This window comes from Mizuhopecten yessoensis, unplaced genomic scaffold, assembly GCF_002113885.1.
Source record: "Mizuhopecten yessoensis strain PY_sf001 unplaced genomic scaffold, ASM211388v2 scaffold8111, whole genome shotgun sequence".
Lineage (NCBI taxonomy): Eukaryota > Metazoa > Mollusca > Bivalvia > Pectinida > Pectinidae > Mizuhopecten > Mizuhopecten yessoensis.
Window position 1 is genome coordinate 802651 of NW_018407384.1, and position 19526 is coordinate 822176.

At 33.7% G+C, this 19526-nt stretch overlaps 2 protein-coding genes across 2 annotated transcripts; one reads left to right on the plus strand and one right to left on the minus strand.

Moving 5' to 3' along the window:
• Window positions 1-10225: 10225 nt before the first annotated feature.
• On the plus strand, window positions 10226-11888 carry LOC110454942 (neuropeptide-like protein 29). Its single transcript, XM_021504762.1, has 4 exons — window positions 10226-10283; window positions 10463-10807; window positions 11061-11154; window positions 11804-11888. The coding sequence occupies exons 2-3, from the start codon at window positions 10468-10470 to the stop codon at window positions 11108-11110; spliced, it is 390 nt and encodes a 129-aa protein (XP_021360437.1). The 5' UTR covers window positions 10226-10283; window positions 10463-10467; the 3' UTR covers window positions 11111-11154; window positions 11804-11888.
• A 4340-nt stretch (window positions 11889-16228) lies between these two features.
• On the minus strand, window positions 16229-17387 carry LOC110454934 (keratin-associated protein 6-2-like). The gene is made up of 3 exons (XM_021504750.1): window positions 16994-17387; window positions 16544-16637; window positions 16229-16320 (listed from the first exon to the last, which is right to left on the minus strand). The coding sequence occupies exons 1-2, from the start codon at window positions 17361-17363 to the stop codon at window positions 16588-16590; spliced, it is 420 nt and encodes a 139-aa protein (XP_021360425.1). The 5' UTR covers window positions 17364-17387; the 3' UTR covers window positions 16229-16320; window positions 16544-16587.
• Between the last annotated feature and the right edge of the window lie 2139 nt (window positions 17388-19526).

The window sequence follows — 19526 nt, forward strand, 5'->3', positions numbered from 1 at the left end:
ACAAGTGCCCAGCTGTATAGTTATAGAAAGAGAGACCATGTGTGTAAGGAGACCACGTGTACATTGGTTGTTGAGCGTGATATCAAGAAATGTATTGATAGTGTATATTATATTGGCTGTTGAGTGTGACATTGACTGATGACATACCTAGTTACTTCCCTTTTCAGTCCCTTTTAATGGAGGTGGTGTGTATACTTGTGTAAACAGGACCTTTATATTGATGTAGACATTTTGTGATTGTTCATAACATAGCCATGTAAATAGAGTCAGTTCTGATTCAACACTAGGTACAAACCAATGTTGAATTGAAGATGGATTTTCTATGTGACAGTTGAGGACTTCAAATTTAAGATGTCTGGCGTGAATGTGTGAGAGTATGTGGCCGACATATGTCATCAATTTAAGATTTTGGATATGAATGTTGATTAGTTGAGCACATTCTGTAGATTGAGGCAGATGTGATAATGTGTAGATGTGTCTGGACCTGATAGTCTTAACTCATACATTCAGTAAGATGTGACAGTGTGTGTATTTTATGTCTGGACCTGACTGGTCATAGTTGATACATTCAGTAAGATGTGGTAGGCCAAGGGTGTTTATATGTCTGGACCGAAATGTACCAATACGTTCAGTGAGATGTGTTAGTGAGTGTTAGTCTTGACCTTACTGTGATCTTAATTGATACATTCAGGAAGATGATGTGGTAGTGTGTGTATTTTATGCCTGGACTGAAATGTACCTATAAGTTCATTGAGATGTGATAGTGAGTGTTTGTCTTGACCTTACGGTGGTCTTAAGTCATACATACAATAAGACAAGGTATTGTGTGAGTATACAGTACTTATATCTATAATGATGTGTAAGACTAAAGTTAAAACTGTTTAAATTTATGTTGTGACATAATATCGTAATAGCATTCAGTTGCTGCGACATTTCTCAGAAAGATACCAGTAGCACTGCTGTTTTATTAGAGAGGATATCATTTACAATAACATGTTACATTTTGACAGTTTGCCGTGGGTTGGTGAAGTGATTATTTTTTGGGATATATGTTGGCTAATTTAGATATTATCCACATTTTGTAGATGGTAGTCATTGACAGTACTATATTACACAAAATATAAATTCATATTCCAGTCTCATGAATGTACTTTAGGTTAAGGAGATTCATGATTTGTTTCCCATAGATAGGCGTAATTAGTGTTAGCCAAAAAATATAGATGGAAGAAATTTTCATTAACCCGAGAGGCTTTTCTATGGAAAATCTTAAGTTTATGTTAATGAAACTAGGGCTTGGTTCTAGTTGATTTCTAGGAAGTGTGTCACCAGAAGTTTACATAGTAAAATTTTATTGTGGAAAGGGGAATATTTATAATCCATCATTTCCAGGAAAGCACACATGTATCTGCTTTCCTGATAATGAAAACTATTTTTGATACTACAATTGTGTAGTTGACTTATTGACAGATTGTGATAATGTTAATAATATTGCATTAAAAAGGAGAATGTAACTAATTGTAGTCACTTGTTTTTTGTTTTACCAACTATTGTCCTCAATCGCAACTGTATTGATAATAATGTGCTACAGTTATCAGAGCCCCAGAAGTACCACAGGAGGTGACCTCCTGCTTCAGTCTGCTCTATTTCGTCCATCCGGCCTTAGTTTCTGTCGGATATCTGGAATGGACTAATTTTCCATTAAACTGTGCCGTAAAGTGTGTTTTGAGTAATATAGCAAACTTTTGAAAATAAGCATAATCATGGCATGACTTTTGGGAAATGGTATACATCTTAATTCCGATTTATCAATATATTCCGCAGGGTAGCTTGATTAATTATGGACATGTAAATTGACAAGCTAGTGGTATAACCTTTTCCCTGTGAACACCTCTGGTAATTGTCCACATGAAAGTGAATATAACAGTTTAAATGTTGTCAATAACTGTCACGGGTTGCCCTACAAATCATTGCCGTTGAAACAGTATTTTTACTTTGAGATTTGTCCATGAACTTGTGGGTTGTTCGCAATCACGCTACAACACACTGCTTTGGAACAGTATTCTTTACTTTGAATGTTTTCCATCAATTGGTAGAGTGTTGTGGATTTCTCTTCGTCACTTTGTCTTTTATATAGTCCATTAACTGATTGGGTGTTGTGGATTGCCCTACAACACATTGCCGTCGAAACAGTATTTTTTACTTCGAATTTTGTCCATTAACTTGTAAGAGTGTTGATGAGTGCCCTCCTTCACATTGGTGTTGAACTTTTAGCTGGTGGGGTGTTGCGGATTACCCAACATATTGCATTTGAAACAGTATTCTTTACTTTCAACTGGGATCTGTTAGGGTGTTAGGGTGACCCTACAAAACACTGCCGTTGAAATAATATTCATTAAAATTTATGGTATCGATTAATACATTTAAATGGTAGGGTATCGAAGAACAATGGTACAAGTTCAATGTCCTAAAGTACGCTGAAACATTCATTTCGCTGAAATTAATGAAAGGAATGCAGCCAAGATTGTTAGCTATTTTCGTGAAGAACGAAGGCTGACGAATGTAGAAGCACAATACACCTGCATAAGTAATACGTACTGATTTAAGGAAACCAGTTACATTTACGTCATTCCAGAAGTAAGATGACGAAACTGTGTTGACATTTCGTACAATTTCTTGTTCAATCAAACGAAGAAAGAGCCTCCATAACACGGGGAATCGATGACGTGTGGGAAAAAAAATCCCGTGGGAGGGGGCACGATACATTCTGTACCATACCTTCCCAAGTTGCAGGACATCTATACAAATGCAGCCCATTACACTTTGCCAGTAAGGGAGTAAGGAAGCACGCTATTGTTGGTTAAGTCAAAGCAGGAGGCTAAGCAAACATGCTGCAACGTATGGCCTCTTCATCAATTTCAATGGTATAAAAGAAAAAAAGGTTAAACATTTATGTCTAAAGTGGTCTGAAGCATTTGAAAAAATAAACTAAAGCAGAAAAAAATATTTTAAAATAAAAGTAGTCTTGTGCGACACTATATATAAATCAACGACTGGAAGTGTTTTACGAATATGCTTTATTTGTCAATCATCGGAATATTAATTTTAACTGATCCGATAAATTTGTTCGTTAGTCGAAAGATCGGAAAAAACCCATTTGCTTTCGTAAGTATATACTTTTGTATTTAAAGGTGGGGTCAACATTTGGCCCCCACTTTGATTTCTTTTATTCTTTTGCCATATGTAGATACATGAAAATGATCAATAACTGCATATATGATTTTTCATAATCGCTACTGATAACCGTAGTGGACCTCCTTGTATAGCACCAGGTTGAGTGACTGGGTTATCCTAACAAAAGGACAGATAAATGTCACAGGCGAATGTTATTTTGAAAATTAATAATGATAGTGTACAGTGTATACAATTACTGTTATTTTGATACTAAATATGTCATATTGGTATATATGAAGGAAGCGCAGGGATACTTTTAATTAGGAAAACATGCAAAATTTTCACAAAATTTAAAATATAACCAACATTGTCAACTTGCCTATACATAGTTACCATGGTAGTCTATATTTCAAATGTTAAAAACTTTCTATGTATGTATTCTATCTATAAAACCATTTTTATGCAATATAAAAGCCGGTAAAGAACTTTTTGTTCCAATTTTATGGCCATTTGTTGAAAAATCCTTGTCCGGACATGTCCTCCAAAACAAAGGGGTCAATTTCAACGAAAGTTTTCGGATATGATAACTTCTACCTGATGGTGTGCATCCAGATATTATTTTTTCAATCTGACCCTTTTGTACGGAGTAATGGCCCTTTGTTTGAAACTACTTGTCCTCACAACACCTCTAAGTTTACAGAAATGGTAACTGCCCCCTGACATTGTGCATCTAATTAGTATGTTTTCATTCCGAACCCTTTAAAGGAGTTATGACCCTTTTGTTGAAAAAAAGTGTCTTCCTCATAAACTACTGGGCCGATTTCAATGAATGTTTACAGATATGGTAATTACCCCCTGATGTCGTGCATCAGAATACATGCATCAGGGTATTTTTTTTTATTTCGACCCTTTTTAAGGAGTTATGTCCCTTTATTAAAAAAATCTTTGTCCTGACAACTCTTCCTTAACTACGAGGACGATGTCAGCAAAACTGGTTCATGGGCCAGGGGGGCTAACAGGATTTGGTATGGAAGTATGTTTTGGCATGGGGAGGGAGTACAGGAAGTATGTCAGTGACATATATGCTTTAATAATTACTTGGGGGAGACTATGGATTGCTTTGCAATGCTATGCCTTAGTTAGCCTTTAGCTTACAATTCTGGTTTATATAGGAGCGGGGTTATTAGTTAGTCTTTGACTTTCAGCTCTAGATCTAGTTATCATTTTGTTTTGCCTATTGCTCATTGATTAAACAAAATATGAAGGAATATTACATTATTTTATATCGTTATATCAAGAAAAAGTATCCTTGTCTGACTCCCCATACAAAAAAAATCAATTCAGCACATTTTATTTGTGTGACCTTGAATGAAGGTCAAGGTCATCAACGTTTACAAAACTTAAATCCATTCACATGGACAACCTACTTGCCAAATATCAAGACCCAATGACCTTTGGTCATGAAAAAACATAAGTTAAAGGAAAAGTGGAAAGAAAGCTATGTTTCTCTTTTTTTTGAATCAAAAGTGTTATATGACTAATTTACCGGTTGTCAATTTTTTTGAAATTTCTGATGTTAAAAGATATTATTGGTAGACAACTTTTAAGCAAGTATAATAAATAGACTAGTTTTAACACTATATCAATTAACGTGTCAAAAAATGAAATGTTCTCGTTAGTAATGAAATTTCACATACTTTTCTGCTTAAAACTTTCATAAAAAGAAAAAAATCTTTCTTGAAATAGTGTAATATTCGGTATCAAAATAACAGTTGGAATATGTTGCACACTATGATGATATAATTTTATAGTAATTATGTCATTTAAATGCTTTAGGAGGAATAAAAGTGCTGCGTTATAACACGATTTCTCAGCACTAGTAGCATTTTAAAGGAAAAGTTGACGGACGGACGAACGGACCACGGACGCTGCGGTATGGCGTTAGCTCACAATGGTCCGTCGGACCAAGTAAGCTTAAGTTTGAATTTTGAACAAGTTTGAAGTTTGAAAAACTAGGGAATACTCTACTAAACTTGAGTCGACGTATAAACTGAAACAAGGTAAACACTTTTGTTGTTCTTAATTAACATTTCGTCCGTTAAGTACTCAAAATTTGTACTAACGGTACAAAGAATGAACAGTTATGTCTAAAGTGCTCAGGAATATGTGTAGAAATATAGCAAAAAGGAATCAACCAAATTCTAACCAAATTCAATAAAGACACGAACTTAAAAGGAACCAACAAAATCTGAACTCAAATTCGATGCAGGCACGAACACAAAAGAACGCCATAATGAACTCACAGGAAATGGTAGGTGACGCAAGGTATCGTGGTAACCGTCATGGTTTCTCCCACAAAATCAGGAAATTATATATGTCGCAAAAGTAGACACAGACAAGAACTCTTTAATTGTAATCAAAAACTTCTTGTAGTACGCTCGGAATTTATTTAAATACAAAAAAAAGAAGGAAAAACAGTTTTATTATTTATTTATTTTGTTAGTTTGGTACGTTGTTTATAGACACATAAACAAATTTATTAAACAAAAATGACTAAAATTTCAAAACAAAGAAACATCTGCTAAACATTTAGTTTGAAACGCAAAAAAAATGCATCCTTTGTCCAAAGTTCATTATACCACAAGATTTCTTTAGAGGTGAAAATATATGCGTTAACATGGTTTATGAAACAATATTTGTACAAAGCTCTTTATCTTTATTTCTTATGTGAGTGAGAGTTCAGTCACCACACGGTCTGATGCAATATGGCTTTCCCGCTCATATCTACTATTTGTTAAGACCAAATAACAGATAACAAAATTGCTTTAGTGCTTTGTGTCCAACCATGCAGCATCCTGCACCTAACACATAACCTTATATATACGACTGACCAATGTTACGTCTTACAGCAACATTTATAAGCATTGGGTAAAATCACATGCAATGGTAACAATCTTGGGTTTGATACTCTTGCTGTATCAATTTCACAACTATCATCGAGCTGTATTGCTGCTCTCAAACACTAAACAAGCCAGTAGGGCCTTATCACTTCGATGTCACTCAGCTCCAGTCCCCATTCGCAGGGGGAGCTGTAGCACGTATGCGTAAGAGTCGTTCCACAGCCCTTCTACTTCCTGGCACCCAGTAAACCAAACAAGAACTAGAAACGACCTTCGTCGCAGCCCTGTGACGCCGTGGGCTCCACCGGAATTATGTCACACGCAACAGCCGCTTGCACACAGTTCATAAAGCCCTTAAAAATATAGACTGTCGAAAATATTTGCCATATATGGACACTATTAATTATTTAAGCAAGGCTTAGACTGGGTTTACGCCACCTCGTCGAGACTTCAACATTGTGGGTTAGGTACCCTTATGTTGCCAAACATTGTTGTAGGAATACATGCTATGAATCTAAACCTTTTTTGGGGCTGTTGCTTCATAAATGATTCATACAGTAAACGTCATATCTGCACAAAATGTGCGTGCATGTTTTCAAAACTTATTCTCCGTTTACATATTCTTTAATGTTCAAAGCAAAGGTATTTTGGTAAGAACGTGAAGAACCTATACTTCCTAATGAAACTACGAGTTTATTTATTTTCAGCTGCAAACTTCATCTCAATCTCTTACCGAAACATCAAAAACAGATTTTGTGATAGATTAGATGATTTAATGATAGTATTTTAAACAATTGATTCCACCGAAATTCCACCAGAATTAAAAATAGCTCATACGGAAGTGGTTACAGTCACTGTTGGTACGGGCGGGATTGGAGAAGGTTGCATGTGGTCGATACATAGACAAGGATACAAAGCATTGCTGCACCAGACTCTCTGTCATTATTCTTGGAATAATGTTCGAGTGCAACATCGTTTGTTATGATTTAAAGACACACTCTATAGATCTACACAATTTGTAAAACTTGTTTCCAAATCCAATTTCAACAGTTGTGTATTGATTTATATTATACTGTAACAATAAAAGAATATATGTTTACATATAGTCTTGTCATTCTATCCAAATGACTGGTTTTTTTTCCACACCGATGGATATTTATAATTTACAGTGTATATTATAACAGAAAATGTCAATCAAAATCAACTTTCGGGAAAATGCATTTTTAACCCTCATAGATAACACTGATCAACTTTGAAGAGAAGTATCATGTTATTATTTAACAATGAGTATGAAAAATTAAAAGAATGGTAAGGCCAAATGTAGTACTATATAGATTTTCTCGTAGAGATTTTTCCAAAAATCAACAACAACACCCAGTCATTAAATGATCGTTTTCATACAAAATATAAGAAGCGAAACCGTCGTAAAAAATGTAAATTTTATTGAAAAAAATAATATTCCACAACTCTGTACTGTAAGTAAAATTCTTTTATTTATACAAATTAAACATACTAAGTAGTTGCTTTATTTCAATTCCTTTAATATGATATTATATATTTAATATAGTCATGATATTGTGATAATGTTTGCCGAAATATTTCCTTATAGGACAAAACCAACTCCAAACTAGACTCATTTTTTGTTTGTTTCAAAACCATGGACTTTTTACTGGTCAGACAAACTTGCATGGCATGAGGTTTCAACCATACTGATTTATCCCTAATTCAAGACATCTTATCTACGATAGCATTTCTACCAAGCATTATGCGCACATAAAATGATCATAAAAGCATTAAAACATTTGCTTGTTTCACTTTTAAAATGCAAGTTGAATACATGGGCATATCGTCCGATTTGGACTTTAAATTAGCAGCAAATCAGTCATGCTGCACAACTTTAAAGGTTGATAATTGTTTATGTTAGAAAACACATTGGTCATGGATACAGATAAAATACAGACATCATGGATAATGATTAGCCATAGACGTACATTTCCATTGAGATGAACTAATATATTTTCTGTCTTTCAAAAGGCAAGAAAAGCCAAAATCTTCAACTTTAGAATGTTTTTTAGCCACATTGATGGTTCCAGATTTTTTCAGTACAGTGATTTCGATGCCACATTTTTGAAAACAAATTTCAATTGTACTTCAGTAAATCTTAATATTTTCTGTTGTCTTTTATTCAATGTCACCCGAACAATATAACACCTCAAAGTTAGTGACATATGTAATTTGTCTTGTTCCCAAAAAGAGTATATCTGGACTAGATACCAAATGCTATTGTGTTATAGGACCGTAAAATCTACCTTGTATAACCATTTATAGACATTTGAGACAGTAGATACATGCTTAAGCGAAATAAACAACACATTCTTGCATACATTAACATGTAAAACTGAATTAATTCGAGCTCAAAAGCAATAAAACTAGGACAGAGTAGTAATTTAAATGGAGACAATACCAAATATTTCGAAAGGGTAAGCGTATTAAGTTTTATCGACGCCACCTCCTAAGGCTCCTATAGAAATTTGTTTGTTAATGTCACACGTCCTCAAATTAAGCTCCCAAACAACAAGACGCACTTATGAGCAAAATGAAAACATTGACCTTATGATATTACACAGGGAAAAGAATATTTCCAAATAAGATCAGCCAGTGACCATGAAACTTGGCCATAATCGTCGTCATCCTTCATCTCTTTAAAACCTGTTTGTATATGTGTATGTGAATAGTCGACATCTTTAACAGAAATGTGTTTGGAACAACAGAAAGCAACTTTTTTTTCTAAAGAAACAGTTTCAATTCATTTTACCATACATATTAGTCTATAAACAATTAAGTCAGTAGATATATGTATATTGCTTAATATTCCTTGTTTTGTTGTAATTATCGTAATTAATGGGTTTACGCACCCCTTCCGTTTCAACAGTAATTTAGACCAATTTTATTCCAACATTTTGGTTCTTAGCTTCACCGGTGAGTCCGAGAAGGACGAAACACCTGTATGATGAAGTGTAATTCAATTTGGCATACCGCATCTATCACTAAGTGTGTAAAGGTGAAATCACGTTGGTGTCTCTCGTTCATCTGCCGCTTAATTATACAACATGTAACAGTTTACAGCAACTAAAACAGCGGATATATGTACCAGTAAAGTACTACAATGTGACAATAAAAAAATAATTAAGGCAGTAAATATATTGTATATGTTTGGTAACTTATACAATATATAACAGATAATAAACAATAAGGCAGTAAATACTCGTTTCGGTTAATTATATAATACACAAGAGTACATAAAAAACATAAAGGTAATACATTTATGGCTTGGTAAATGAAACAATATATAAATCAAACCAGTTTGTAAACAATTGATGCATTACAAATATTGTTCGGTAAATTATACAATATACATAATAGTAAATAAACATTTAAGGCTGTATATATATATATATGGTTCGGTAAATTATACAACATATAACATTAACTCAACAATTAAGGCAAAAAATACATGGTTCGGTAAATTATAGATAATAAATCAGTAAATTAACAATTAAGGCAGGAAAGATATGGTTTGGTAAATAAACAATTAAGGCAGTAAATACAAGGTTCAGTAAATTATAGAATATAAATCAGTAAATAAACAATTAAGGCAGTAAATACATGGTTCGGTAAATTATAGAATAAATGTACATAACAGTAAATAAAGAACTAAGGCAGTTAATACAGGGTTCGGTAAATTATAGAATATAAAGCAGTAAAATAACAATTAAGGCAGTAAATACATGATTCGGTTGATTGTGCAATATGTAACAGTTAATATCAATTAAGGCAATAAAATAAAATACCGTTTATAGTAAGTTTTTAACTTTTAATACAATATATTACATGGGCGCTTGTAATTACTTAGACATACATATACTATTTAATATACGTATGCAGTTTCCGGTCAAGGATCTGTCAAATGAGCCCGGGTCTCTGTTACAATATTATCCCCATGATGTCAGTACTTTTGTGACATTACATGGTATTATGCCGGTTACGCTGGCCTGTCTCTTTAACCGGGTACGGTGACAAGCCCCCGGCATTTCGTCATCTTACGTGAAGAACGGCACGTGGATAGGGCCGAGAGAACAGGAAGTCACGGTACCGGGGCTATAAAAGGGCCAGAGCCAAAGGTGATCGTCACATGAAGCTGACGTCAAACAGGTAAGTGCATGCATAGCAGTGATGATGTATTTATATTTAAGAAATAGGCTTCTACTGATTATAAATTTTACGATAAGTACATTTGATTTACAAATTTCTATCAAAATCGTTTTTTTGTTTAGTCTAATATATTTCGTTTTGTTGTAAAAAACTAAAAATAAGGTTTTCCTGTATTACAGTCACCATGAAGTCGTCATCTACCGCTCTTATTGCAATATGTCTCTGCCTCGGCGTGTCATGCGCTCTGGCAGCCGGTTATGGTTCCGGTTACAACAGCTATGATACCTATGGAGGCGGATACAACATGGGTTACGGAAGCGGATACGGAAGTGGATACGGAAGCGGTTACGGTAGTGGATACGGAAGCGGATACGGACAATCAAAGGGATATGGAAAGGGCTACGTCTCTACCGAGACCATTATTAGACAACCTTACATCCAGCCTATGGCCCTCCCACCACCACCACCACCCCAGGGCGGCAACGACGGACTTTTTGGACTCGGAGGAGGATCTGGACTCCTTTGTAAGTATATCCTTATTGCTCCAAATTATCAAAGAAAAAACATCAGTATCGTCATTTCAGTTTAAACATATTTATAACTTTGTTAAAACCAGCTATTCAATATCTGTTGTAATTTTAACGCATTTTTATACTTTAACAGCTTACCGATATTTATAATGTCAAGAATGATTACCGTGCTAAGATATTTTTATATTTTTAAATACTTATTTAAGTCTATTCATATGTCCTAAACCGTATATTGCTTCATTTTCAGTGCTCGGTCTGCCCCTCCTCCTTCTGTTGAGGAACTCCAACTCCGGTTAAACTTCTGACGCTGACACTCATTACATTAGAAGCAACTCTGTGATGTAAGTATATACTCTCATTTAACGACCAGTAACAGTTGTAAGTGTTCCAGTTTTGCATTTCAATGTTGTACGAATCCATCTTGTAACTAATGATCGGTCTCGTTATACTATTGATCTGGTAAGGATATAATACATGATTTATGATAATTATCATCATCCTCACTTACCCATAAATCTGGTATTTGATGACCACCCTAGCTATACTATCAACCGGTAATGATATACTTTTGATATCGTAATTAATTGTCATCCTCACATTCCTATAAATCTGGTAAGTGGTGCTCACCCTCGCTTCATTAAATATCTGATAATTGATCAGTATCCTCGCTATGTTCTTACTATCGTAATCACTAAATATTATGAATATTGATTTAATCTGGTAAATGATAATCACCCTCGCTATACAGTAAATCTTGTAATGCTGTACTATATATGTTATAAGTAAGTATCATCCTTACTATCCTATTAATCTAGTAATTGAATATCTCAGATAGTTTTATATCAGTCTTGCAATATAAAGTTATTTTTGCTTATGAGTTGGTTTTTATATGAATTTTCACATGCTATACATTACGTTTTGTTCAACACCAACGTGTCGAATAGTTTGAATCTATTTTAGTTTCTAACCCGTGTTTCCTTCTCTTTTCAGACATCGCGCAATATTGGCAGTTGACAGTTGGTCTGTGTGTTATTTATTTGTATGCTTGTGCTGTTGATTAAACTATTGAAATGTATATGACGGTATTTGTGGTTTTAATGTTATGGAGTTCTTAGCTATGACAGGTCACATTAGCATAATGTAAAAATGATAAAGTATATAGTGTTCTTACATATTTAAATACTACTCTGTCGTTTGGCACCTATTTGAATGCTGGATATCGGCATCATGTTCATAGTGCGTTAAAATCATATTCTTAATACCAATTTACAGTGGTAAAGAGTATGTCTGGTGGGAAAACGTCTATAAAAACTTGACGAAAAACTTTCACAAACAGACTTTGTAATATAATTATAATATGTTGCGAATCTCAAATTGTTCAATTATGCAAGGAGTCATTCATTTCATCTAGATGAGCAATTAGACAATCACCCGTTCCTTGTAAAGGACAAGACAAGATCTATAACGGTGAAATCGTGGCTCATAACTGTACGAACAACATTTAATAATGACATACACATCTCAGTATATATATCATTTTAAATAATGTTGGTTCTCATGGACACTTTCAAGATACAATATTTACCAAAAATCGATCTCTAATGACATCGTGTGGCTATATAACAAAGACGCTGATGTAGATCCAGATCCGCCTTCCTTGGATTCCTAAATTGGAAATGTATTCTCAGAAACAACACTTGATTGCACGATTTCTCATTTGTTTCACTAAACTAATTACTTAACTCGTAACTATGACGTTTACGACATGAAAACCGCAATTTAAACACATCGTAAAATGTTGCAAAGAAAGGTTTGTTTTCAACATAGTCCATGAAAATAAACGTTCACTGAACAAAGTTCTCTTAGTATTAGAGTTCCATTATCTAGTACCGTATGGTATACAGCGACTCCGGTTATTAATTAACTAGTTTAACTGATATGTATCTAAGGATTGAATACTGCTTTGTCGATCTCAGGGATGATTAATTCATTTAATCTTTAGACAAATTGAGTTGGCCTCAAAACATTTTAAATGCATCATCCCATGATCTCGAGGAAAACAGATTCAATTATTAAATGTGTATCTAGAAACGAGTTAAAAAAAGTCGTACGAATGAGATAAAAATATCTTATATCGTTCCCACAACTTTATACCTCGTTCGTTCGACCTTTGTTAGGTACCTCATTCAATGACGAGGGGTGTCCCAAATGGTGTTTAGTGATTACAAACCAGATAATACAGCTTCCTTGTTATATAAAGAGTGTATGATGATATGGCATTAGTTTTTTTAGACGATGGAAAAGATTGTTGAGACTAGGGAGATAATCAAATCCAAGTGATAGATCAACAAACACATGTATCCAAACTTAAACTATCTTAGCATCGATTTACATTTTTGGCTGTTCCTCTTAATGAATGAAACTAGAAATATTGAAATATAGCAACACCTTGTCCGAAATTACCAAACAAGTTTACTGTTCTTATCTAAACAAGTCATATGACACAGTGGTCGAAGTCGACTGTATTACAAACTGATGTTGGAGGCAACATATTGCGAGAAGCAAAGCATAAAGAAAAGCCTAGCCTGATGTCCAATCCAATTGACATATATAAAGTCAATAACATCAATTAAATAAAGAAAAATGCCTGAGTTTCCGATGAGCTTTGAAGCATACATCTACGTATGTATGAAATAAGTAATCAGCGACGACAATCAGCAGCGTGGTCGATGGAATAGAGTTGAAGTTTGTATTTTTCCATGAAATCGATCGATAAAGATAGGTTATACAGTCAGTTGATTTATATTTCCAGTAGTAACAGAGTGATAGAAAAGCAAGTAAGTGTTGTTTCCTACCTGTGTGTCTGTTAAACAAGGAGGGATCACAAACCGACGTCTTCTGTGGTTGGTGATGTACCGTCAGGTTGTTGTAATTTTCATTTTATCAGCTGGCAAGTAAGCAATTGCCCTAGTATATCTATTATACTAGAAAATTCTGTTTCGACTTGTAGTGTACATGTTTAAATATTTAGTTAACTATTATAAAATGTATGCATATTTGAATTCGATTTTAGCAATCTAACGTAAAGATCGATTAAGAGATATATTAATGTTCAATTATCAACTTGTCACGTTGTTTGTTTCCAGGGTATGGACCAATAATTTGGAGAATTCATACCCCCTGTGATTGAGGACACTATGTATTGATTTAATATATATACTTACCAATCGGGATTCAAATATACTCTCAAATGAAACATAAACCGGCATCAGTTACATGAAGAAGGTCAAGAACCACCATAAGATGTATTCCATGTGTACAAAGACTTATAAGTTGAAATACGTAATGAGTTTTCACAGTCCTTAGAAATATGAATAACGGAATTGTTTGGTTTGCAAAACAAAGGCTTAAGTCTGACCTGAAATGGTTTGAGACTGAAGTGTGAAAAAATCAATGCCATTTTGTATACTAACATGATCTGAAAAGTCACGAGGAAGCAGTTGATTGTAATTTAAGCAACATTTCTTGGTAATGGACAGCACTTTTAGAGAAACATCATAACACAAACACCAAAAAGCGACACGACAGGAGGAAACTTGTTCATAGCGACGAAGAATAAAAGGCAACAAGATTTTCTGTGAGACGCAAATAAATCGTTTTACAAGGGTGTCAGTTACTCGAAATCTAGAAAAAGGACCCCGCCTAATTTTTTCTTCAGAATTATTCTGTACATGAAAACAAAGTTGACAATATTAATGATTTCTTCGTCCGTTAAGATACTATTGATATAATATATAGTTATTGGAGAAGCCCATCGTCTATTGGTGATGTCGACAAGTCAGTTTATCTGGTCACACTTCAGTATTATAGTGTAGTTAAAACATTGTTTATGCAATTTATCATTTCTGATAAAACAAAGGCAAAAATTGTGTCTTACAAAACACAAAATTGCCCTGAAATTTTAATCGTGAGGCATCTCTTCTATGGGTGATGGCGACGGTAAGAGGGCCGGTTTATCTTTCAGCAATGTATTGTTATAGCACAGTTAATGCATTGTAAATTATTATCTATTTATTTCTGATACAAACAAATATAATTTCGCACATAATACATCTTTACGCTGAAATATCATGATCGAACAACTTTAGGCAATCAGATTTCAAATAATTACAGATAAGGATTTTTTAAGCAACAAAGTGGTTGACTTTGCTGGCGTACTATCAGTCACTGAGGTTGGCTGTACCATAGTGGCTGGAATTCAATCCGGCATGGTTTACAGACACTAGAGAGATTAAGCAAATGTTGTACCCGAAAATTGTTATTTACAACAGCTTTCCTTTGCCGCTCTCTTTTACATAAAATTCGGAACACCTTAGACATAGATGTTTCATCCTTTTGACATTACGTACTTTCGATAATGGTGCGGTAAACTTTTATTTTGCGATAATTCCTTCATTAAAAAAAAGTTTGATTGTGAGAGTGTGTGTCTAGTCAATTGGTAGTAAAATCTCCTATATTTTGATTGTGAGAGTGTGTGTCTTGTCAATTGGTAGTAAAATCTGCTATAGTTTGATTGTGAGAGTGTGTGTCTAGTCAATTTGTAGGATAATTACCTATTGTTTGATTGTGAGAGTGTGTGTCTAATCAATTGGTAGTATAATCTCATATTGTTTGAATTGTGAGAAAATCTGTCTTGTTAATAAGTTGTGCAATTACCTATGACAAAATTATGAAAAAAATCGGTTTACCTTGTCACGTCGTAAATATATCTACTTCAATTTCTAAAAAAACCCACATTTTCACGACATTTTGTACAAATGAGTGAATCTACATTATCATAATATGTTTTTATTGTTAATTTACTAAAGTAGCTATGATTTTCACAACCAGATTGTTGACGTCATTATTATTGTTCTCGGTTTTGCTGTTCTAGAAGAATTAAATACTCATAAACGATCAGTGCATGGAAAATGGGACAGAGACTACTTTAGCCTATGTCTTTATGCATCTGGTTTCTGATTGAAGAAAAAGTCAACAGAAAGAATTCACTTAACGATACCGAAATAAGCAGGAATCTATATACATACCAACGACATACAACACAATCGTGTCTGGTTATGATGTGATTGTTAAATTGTAAACAAATTTTCCATCCTTTTAGCAGAATTGCCGAGTCGTCTGGAAACTATTCAAAAGACTTTGAATTGAAATGAAAGTTTATAGTATGGTTTCAACAAACATTAATTCAGACGCCTTTTCCTACTTCAAATGATTTTTTGTGTGTGTGGTTGTGTTTTCAAGGCACGACAAAGCGAGAGTTATAATATTATGTAAGAATTATGAAAATGAATATTTACAAAACTTATGTTATCAAATCAACAAAACCACTTCTTAAAAAAAAGAAGATTGCAAATGTTTCTTTTCAATTTTAATCAACATAACAACAGCACAATCATACAAATAAATAACACACAGACCAACTATCAACTGCCAATATTGCGCGATGTCTGAAAAGAGAGGAAAACACAATTAAGAAAACATGAATGCAAAAACCAAACATATTTTGATGTGGATTATTTAGAGCATCTTGGATATATCCTTACAAAAAACATTTTGAGCTTATTAAGGGCGAAAAAATTCTTTCAGATTGATATAGTAAACATTGGATCAGTCCTACACAATAATGAAAGAGAAGGCTGTCATTGACCTAATAGATAGTGATATACTTACATCTCAGAGTTGCTTCTAATGTAATGAGTGTCAGCGTCAGAAGTTTAACCGGAGTTAGAGTTCCTCAACAGAAGGAGGAGGGGCAGACCGAGCACTGGAAATGAAGCAATATACGTTATAGGACAATTATACGACATACATCTAAATCATATCATATTGACGGTTAACTCTTATCGATGAAAGAAAATCTGCAAAAATAAGGCAGTATAAGGAGTAAATGACGTCACAGTATCAACAGACTTGAAATACATCGCTGACATGGAATACAGAATCGGACGATATTGTCTACAACACAGTGGATAAGTTGTAAACACATAAGATGAGGAACAATTTTACAAAAAAATGTCAGAAAGAGGTTTTACTTCATTTAAACAGCAGAGCAAATATACTTCAACGAAATGATAACGTTAATTTCACATATATAATTAGGGGAAATAAAAAAAAACTTACAAAGAAGTCCAGATCCTCCTCCGAGTCCAAAAAGTCCTTCGTTGCCGCCCTGGGGTGGTGGTGGTGGGAGGCCCATAGGCTGAATATAAGGTTGTCTAATAATGGTCTCGGTGGAGACGTAGCCCTTTCCGTGTCCCTTTGATTGTCCGTATCCGCTTCCGTGTCCACTACCGTAACCGCTTCCGTATCCACTACCGTATCCGCTTCCGTACCCACTTCCATAGTCGCCTCCGTAACCCATGGTGTATCCGCCCCCTACGCTTCCATAGGTATCATAGCTGTTGTAACCGGAACCATATCCGGCTCCCAGTGCGCATGACACGCCGAGACAGAGACATATCGCAATTAGAGCGGTTGATGATGACTTCATGGTGACTAAAAGGCAATCAAACACCAGTTAGATATACGCAACAGTGATATGGAGACGAAAAGTACATAAATGCTTGTATATATATAAAGAGAAAACATTGAAGACTAATTAAAATTAAAAAGACTTGATAAACCTTGTACTGAAAAAATAAAAAATATCTATGGTTAGATATACACAACAGTTAAGTGAAAACGAGAATAATATAAGTAAAGGTATCAAAATCATTTCAAAACACTAAACAAACTACCTAGAATGAAAAATATACAAACTTGAATATATATTAAGTTATTCTGTTTAAAGTGTTGGTGTACGTTAAAAAGGAATCAAAGCTTGAAGTAATTTCCTAATTTAAGCGAATGTTATTATTATTCAAAGTATCAATATGAGAACTTACCAGCTTGTGTGATGATCACCTTTGGTTCTGGCCCTTAAATAGCTCCCGTTCTCCTGTACCGTGACTTCCTGTTCCTCTGGTCCCTACCACGTGCCGTATGTAAGGTAACATGACGAAGGACCAGGGGCGTTTAACAGTTCCAGACTATCAATTATCTACACATTAACAGATTTACCGACATTTAATCACATGACGTAAAATTATAAGATACACTGATCAGAAATTAGCGAGAGCTATAGAAAAGTTTGAGTTTAAATCCTTATGTTAGGTAAACTCTTGTTTGGATGATGTCAGATTTGGCAAATGATATAAACATAACTTCAATGTTATGAGCACAATGTTGTACATATTATTAGTTATAGTTAGTTATTAGGGATAAAACCGACAATTTTGTGCAATTAATAGTTGGCTTTGTTTGACTTTCTGCATCCAGTAACATGTTTTTAATATACGTTTCCCTGCTCCGTTTCTCTAGTGATTATCTTAAATCACTACTTGTTGACTATCTGGGTTTGCCGTATCCCTGTAGAAGGTATTTATAATTGCATCATTTACTTGTTTACAAATCTATTGTCTGTTAAAGCCATCGTTGTGCAATATTAAAAGTGTTTTATAGGAGCTATTTTCTTTTTGTCGTAAATATGTTTTTGTTCTTTTAGCTTTATGAATTGACTTACTTACGTTTTATAAATGTCCTTCCTTACTTCGTTTACTGATGAACTTGGTATGGCTTTGCATATATACTGAATTAATGCTGGTATGACTTTCTATATATCCTGAATAAATGTTGGTATGATTTTGTATATATTCTGAATTAATGTTGGTATGACTTTATACATATACTGAATCAATTTGGTATGACTTTGTATATATACTGAAATATTTGGTATGAATTTGTCTTTATACTTAATTTATGTTGTTATGACTTTGTATATATACTGAATTATTGATGTTTTTATACATTTGCATGTATACTGATTTAATGTTGGTATGACTTTGCATGTATACTGAATTAATATTGGTATGACTTTGTATATAAACTGAATTAATGTTGGTATGACTTTGTTTTGGTATGACTTTGTATATATACTGAATAAGAGTTGATATAACTTTGTATATAAGCTGAATTAAAGTTGGTATGACTTTGTATGTATACAGAATTAATGTTGGTATGACTTTGTATATATACTGAATTAATTTGGTATGACTTTGTATATATACTTAAATAATGTTGGTATAACTTTGTATATATACTTAAATAATGTTGGTATGACTTTGTATATATACTTAAATAATATTGGCATGAATTTGTATATATACTTAGATAATGTTGGTATGACTTTGTATGTATACTGAATTAATGTTGGTAAGACTGTGTATATATACTGAATTAGTGTTCGTATGACTTTGTATGTGTACTTAAAACACTGAATTAATGTTGTTATGACTTTGTATATATACTGAATTAATGTTGGTATGACTTTGTTTGTATACTTAAAACACTGAATTAATGTTGGTATGACTTTGTATATATACTGAATTAATGTTCGTATGACTTTGTATGTGTACTTAAAACACTGAATTAATGTTCGTATGACTTTGTATATATACTAAATTAATGTTCGTATGACTTTGTATATATACTAAATTAATGTTGGAATGACTTTGTATATACGCTGAATTAATGTTGGAATGGCTTTGTATATATACTGAACTAATGTTGGTATGACTTTTTATATATACTGAATTAATGTTGGTATGACTTTGTA

Bases quoted from the DNA above. Each gene is read 5' to 3' on its own strand.
- LOC110454942 (XM_021504762.1), top strand. From the start codon at position 10,468: ATGAAGTCGTCATCTACCGCTCTTATTGCAATATGTCTCTGCCTCGGC. The intron at 10,808-11,060 runs GTAAGTATATCC...CTTCATTTTCAG, and splicing joins AGGAGGATCTGGACTCCTTT to TGCTCGGTCTGCCCCTCCTC.
- LOC110454934 (XM_021504750.1), bottom strand. From the start codon at position 17,363: ATGAAGTCATCATCAACCGCTCTAATTGCGATATGTCTCTGTCTCGGC. The intron at 16,638-16,993 runs GTAAGTTTTTTT...CTTCATTTCCAG, and splicing joins AGGAGGATCTGGACTTCTTT to TGCTCGGTCTGCCCCTCCTC.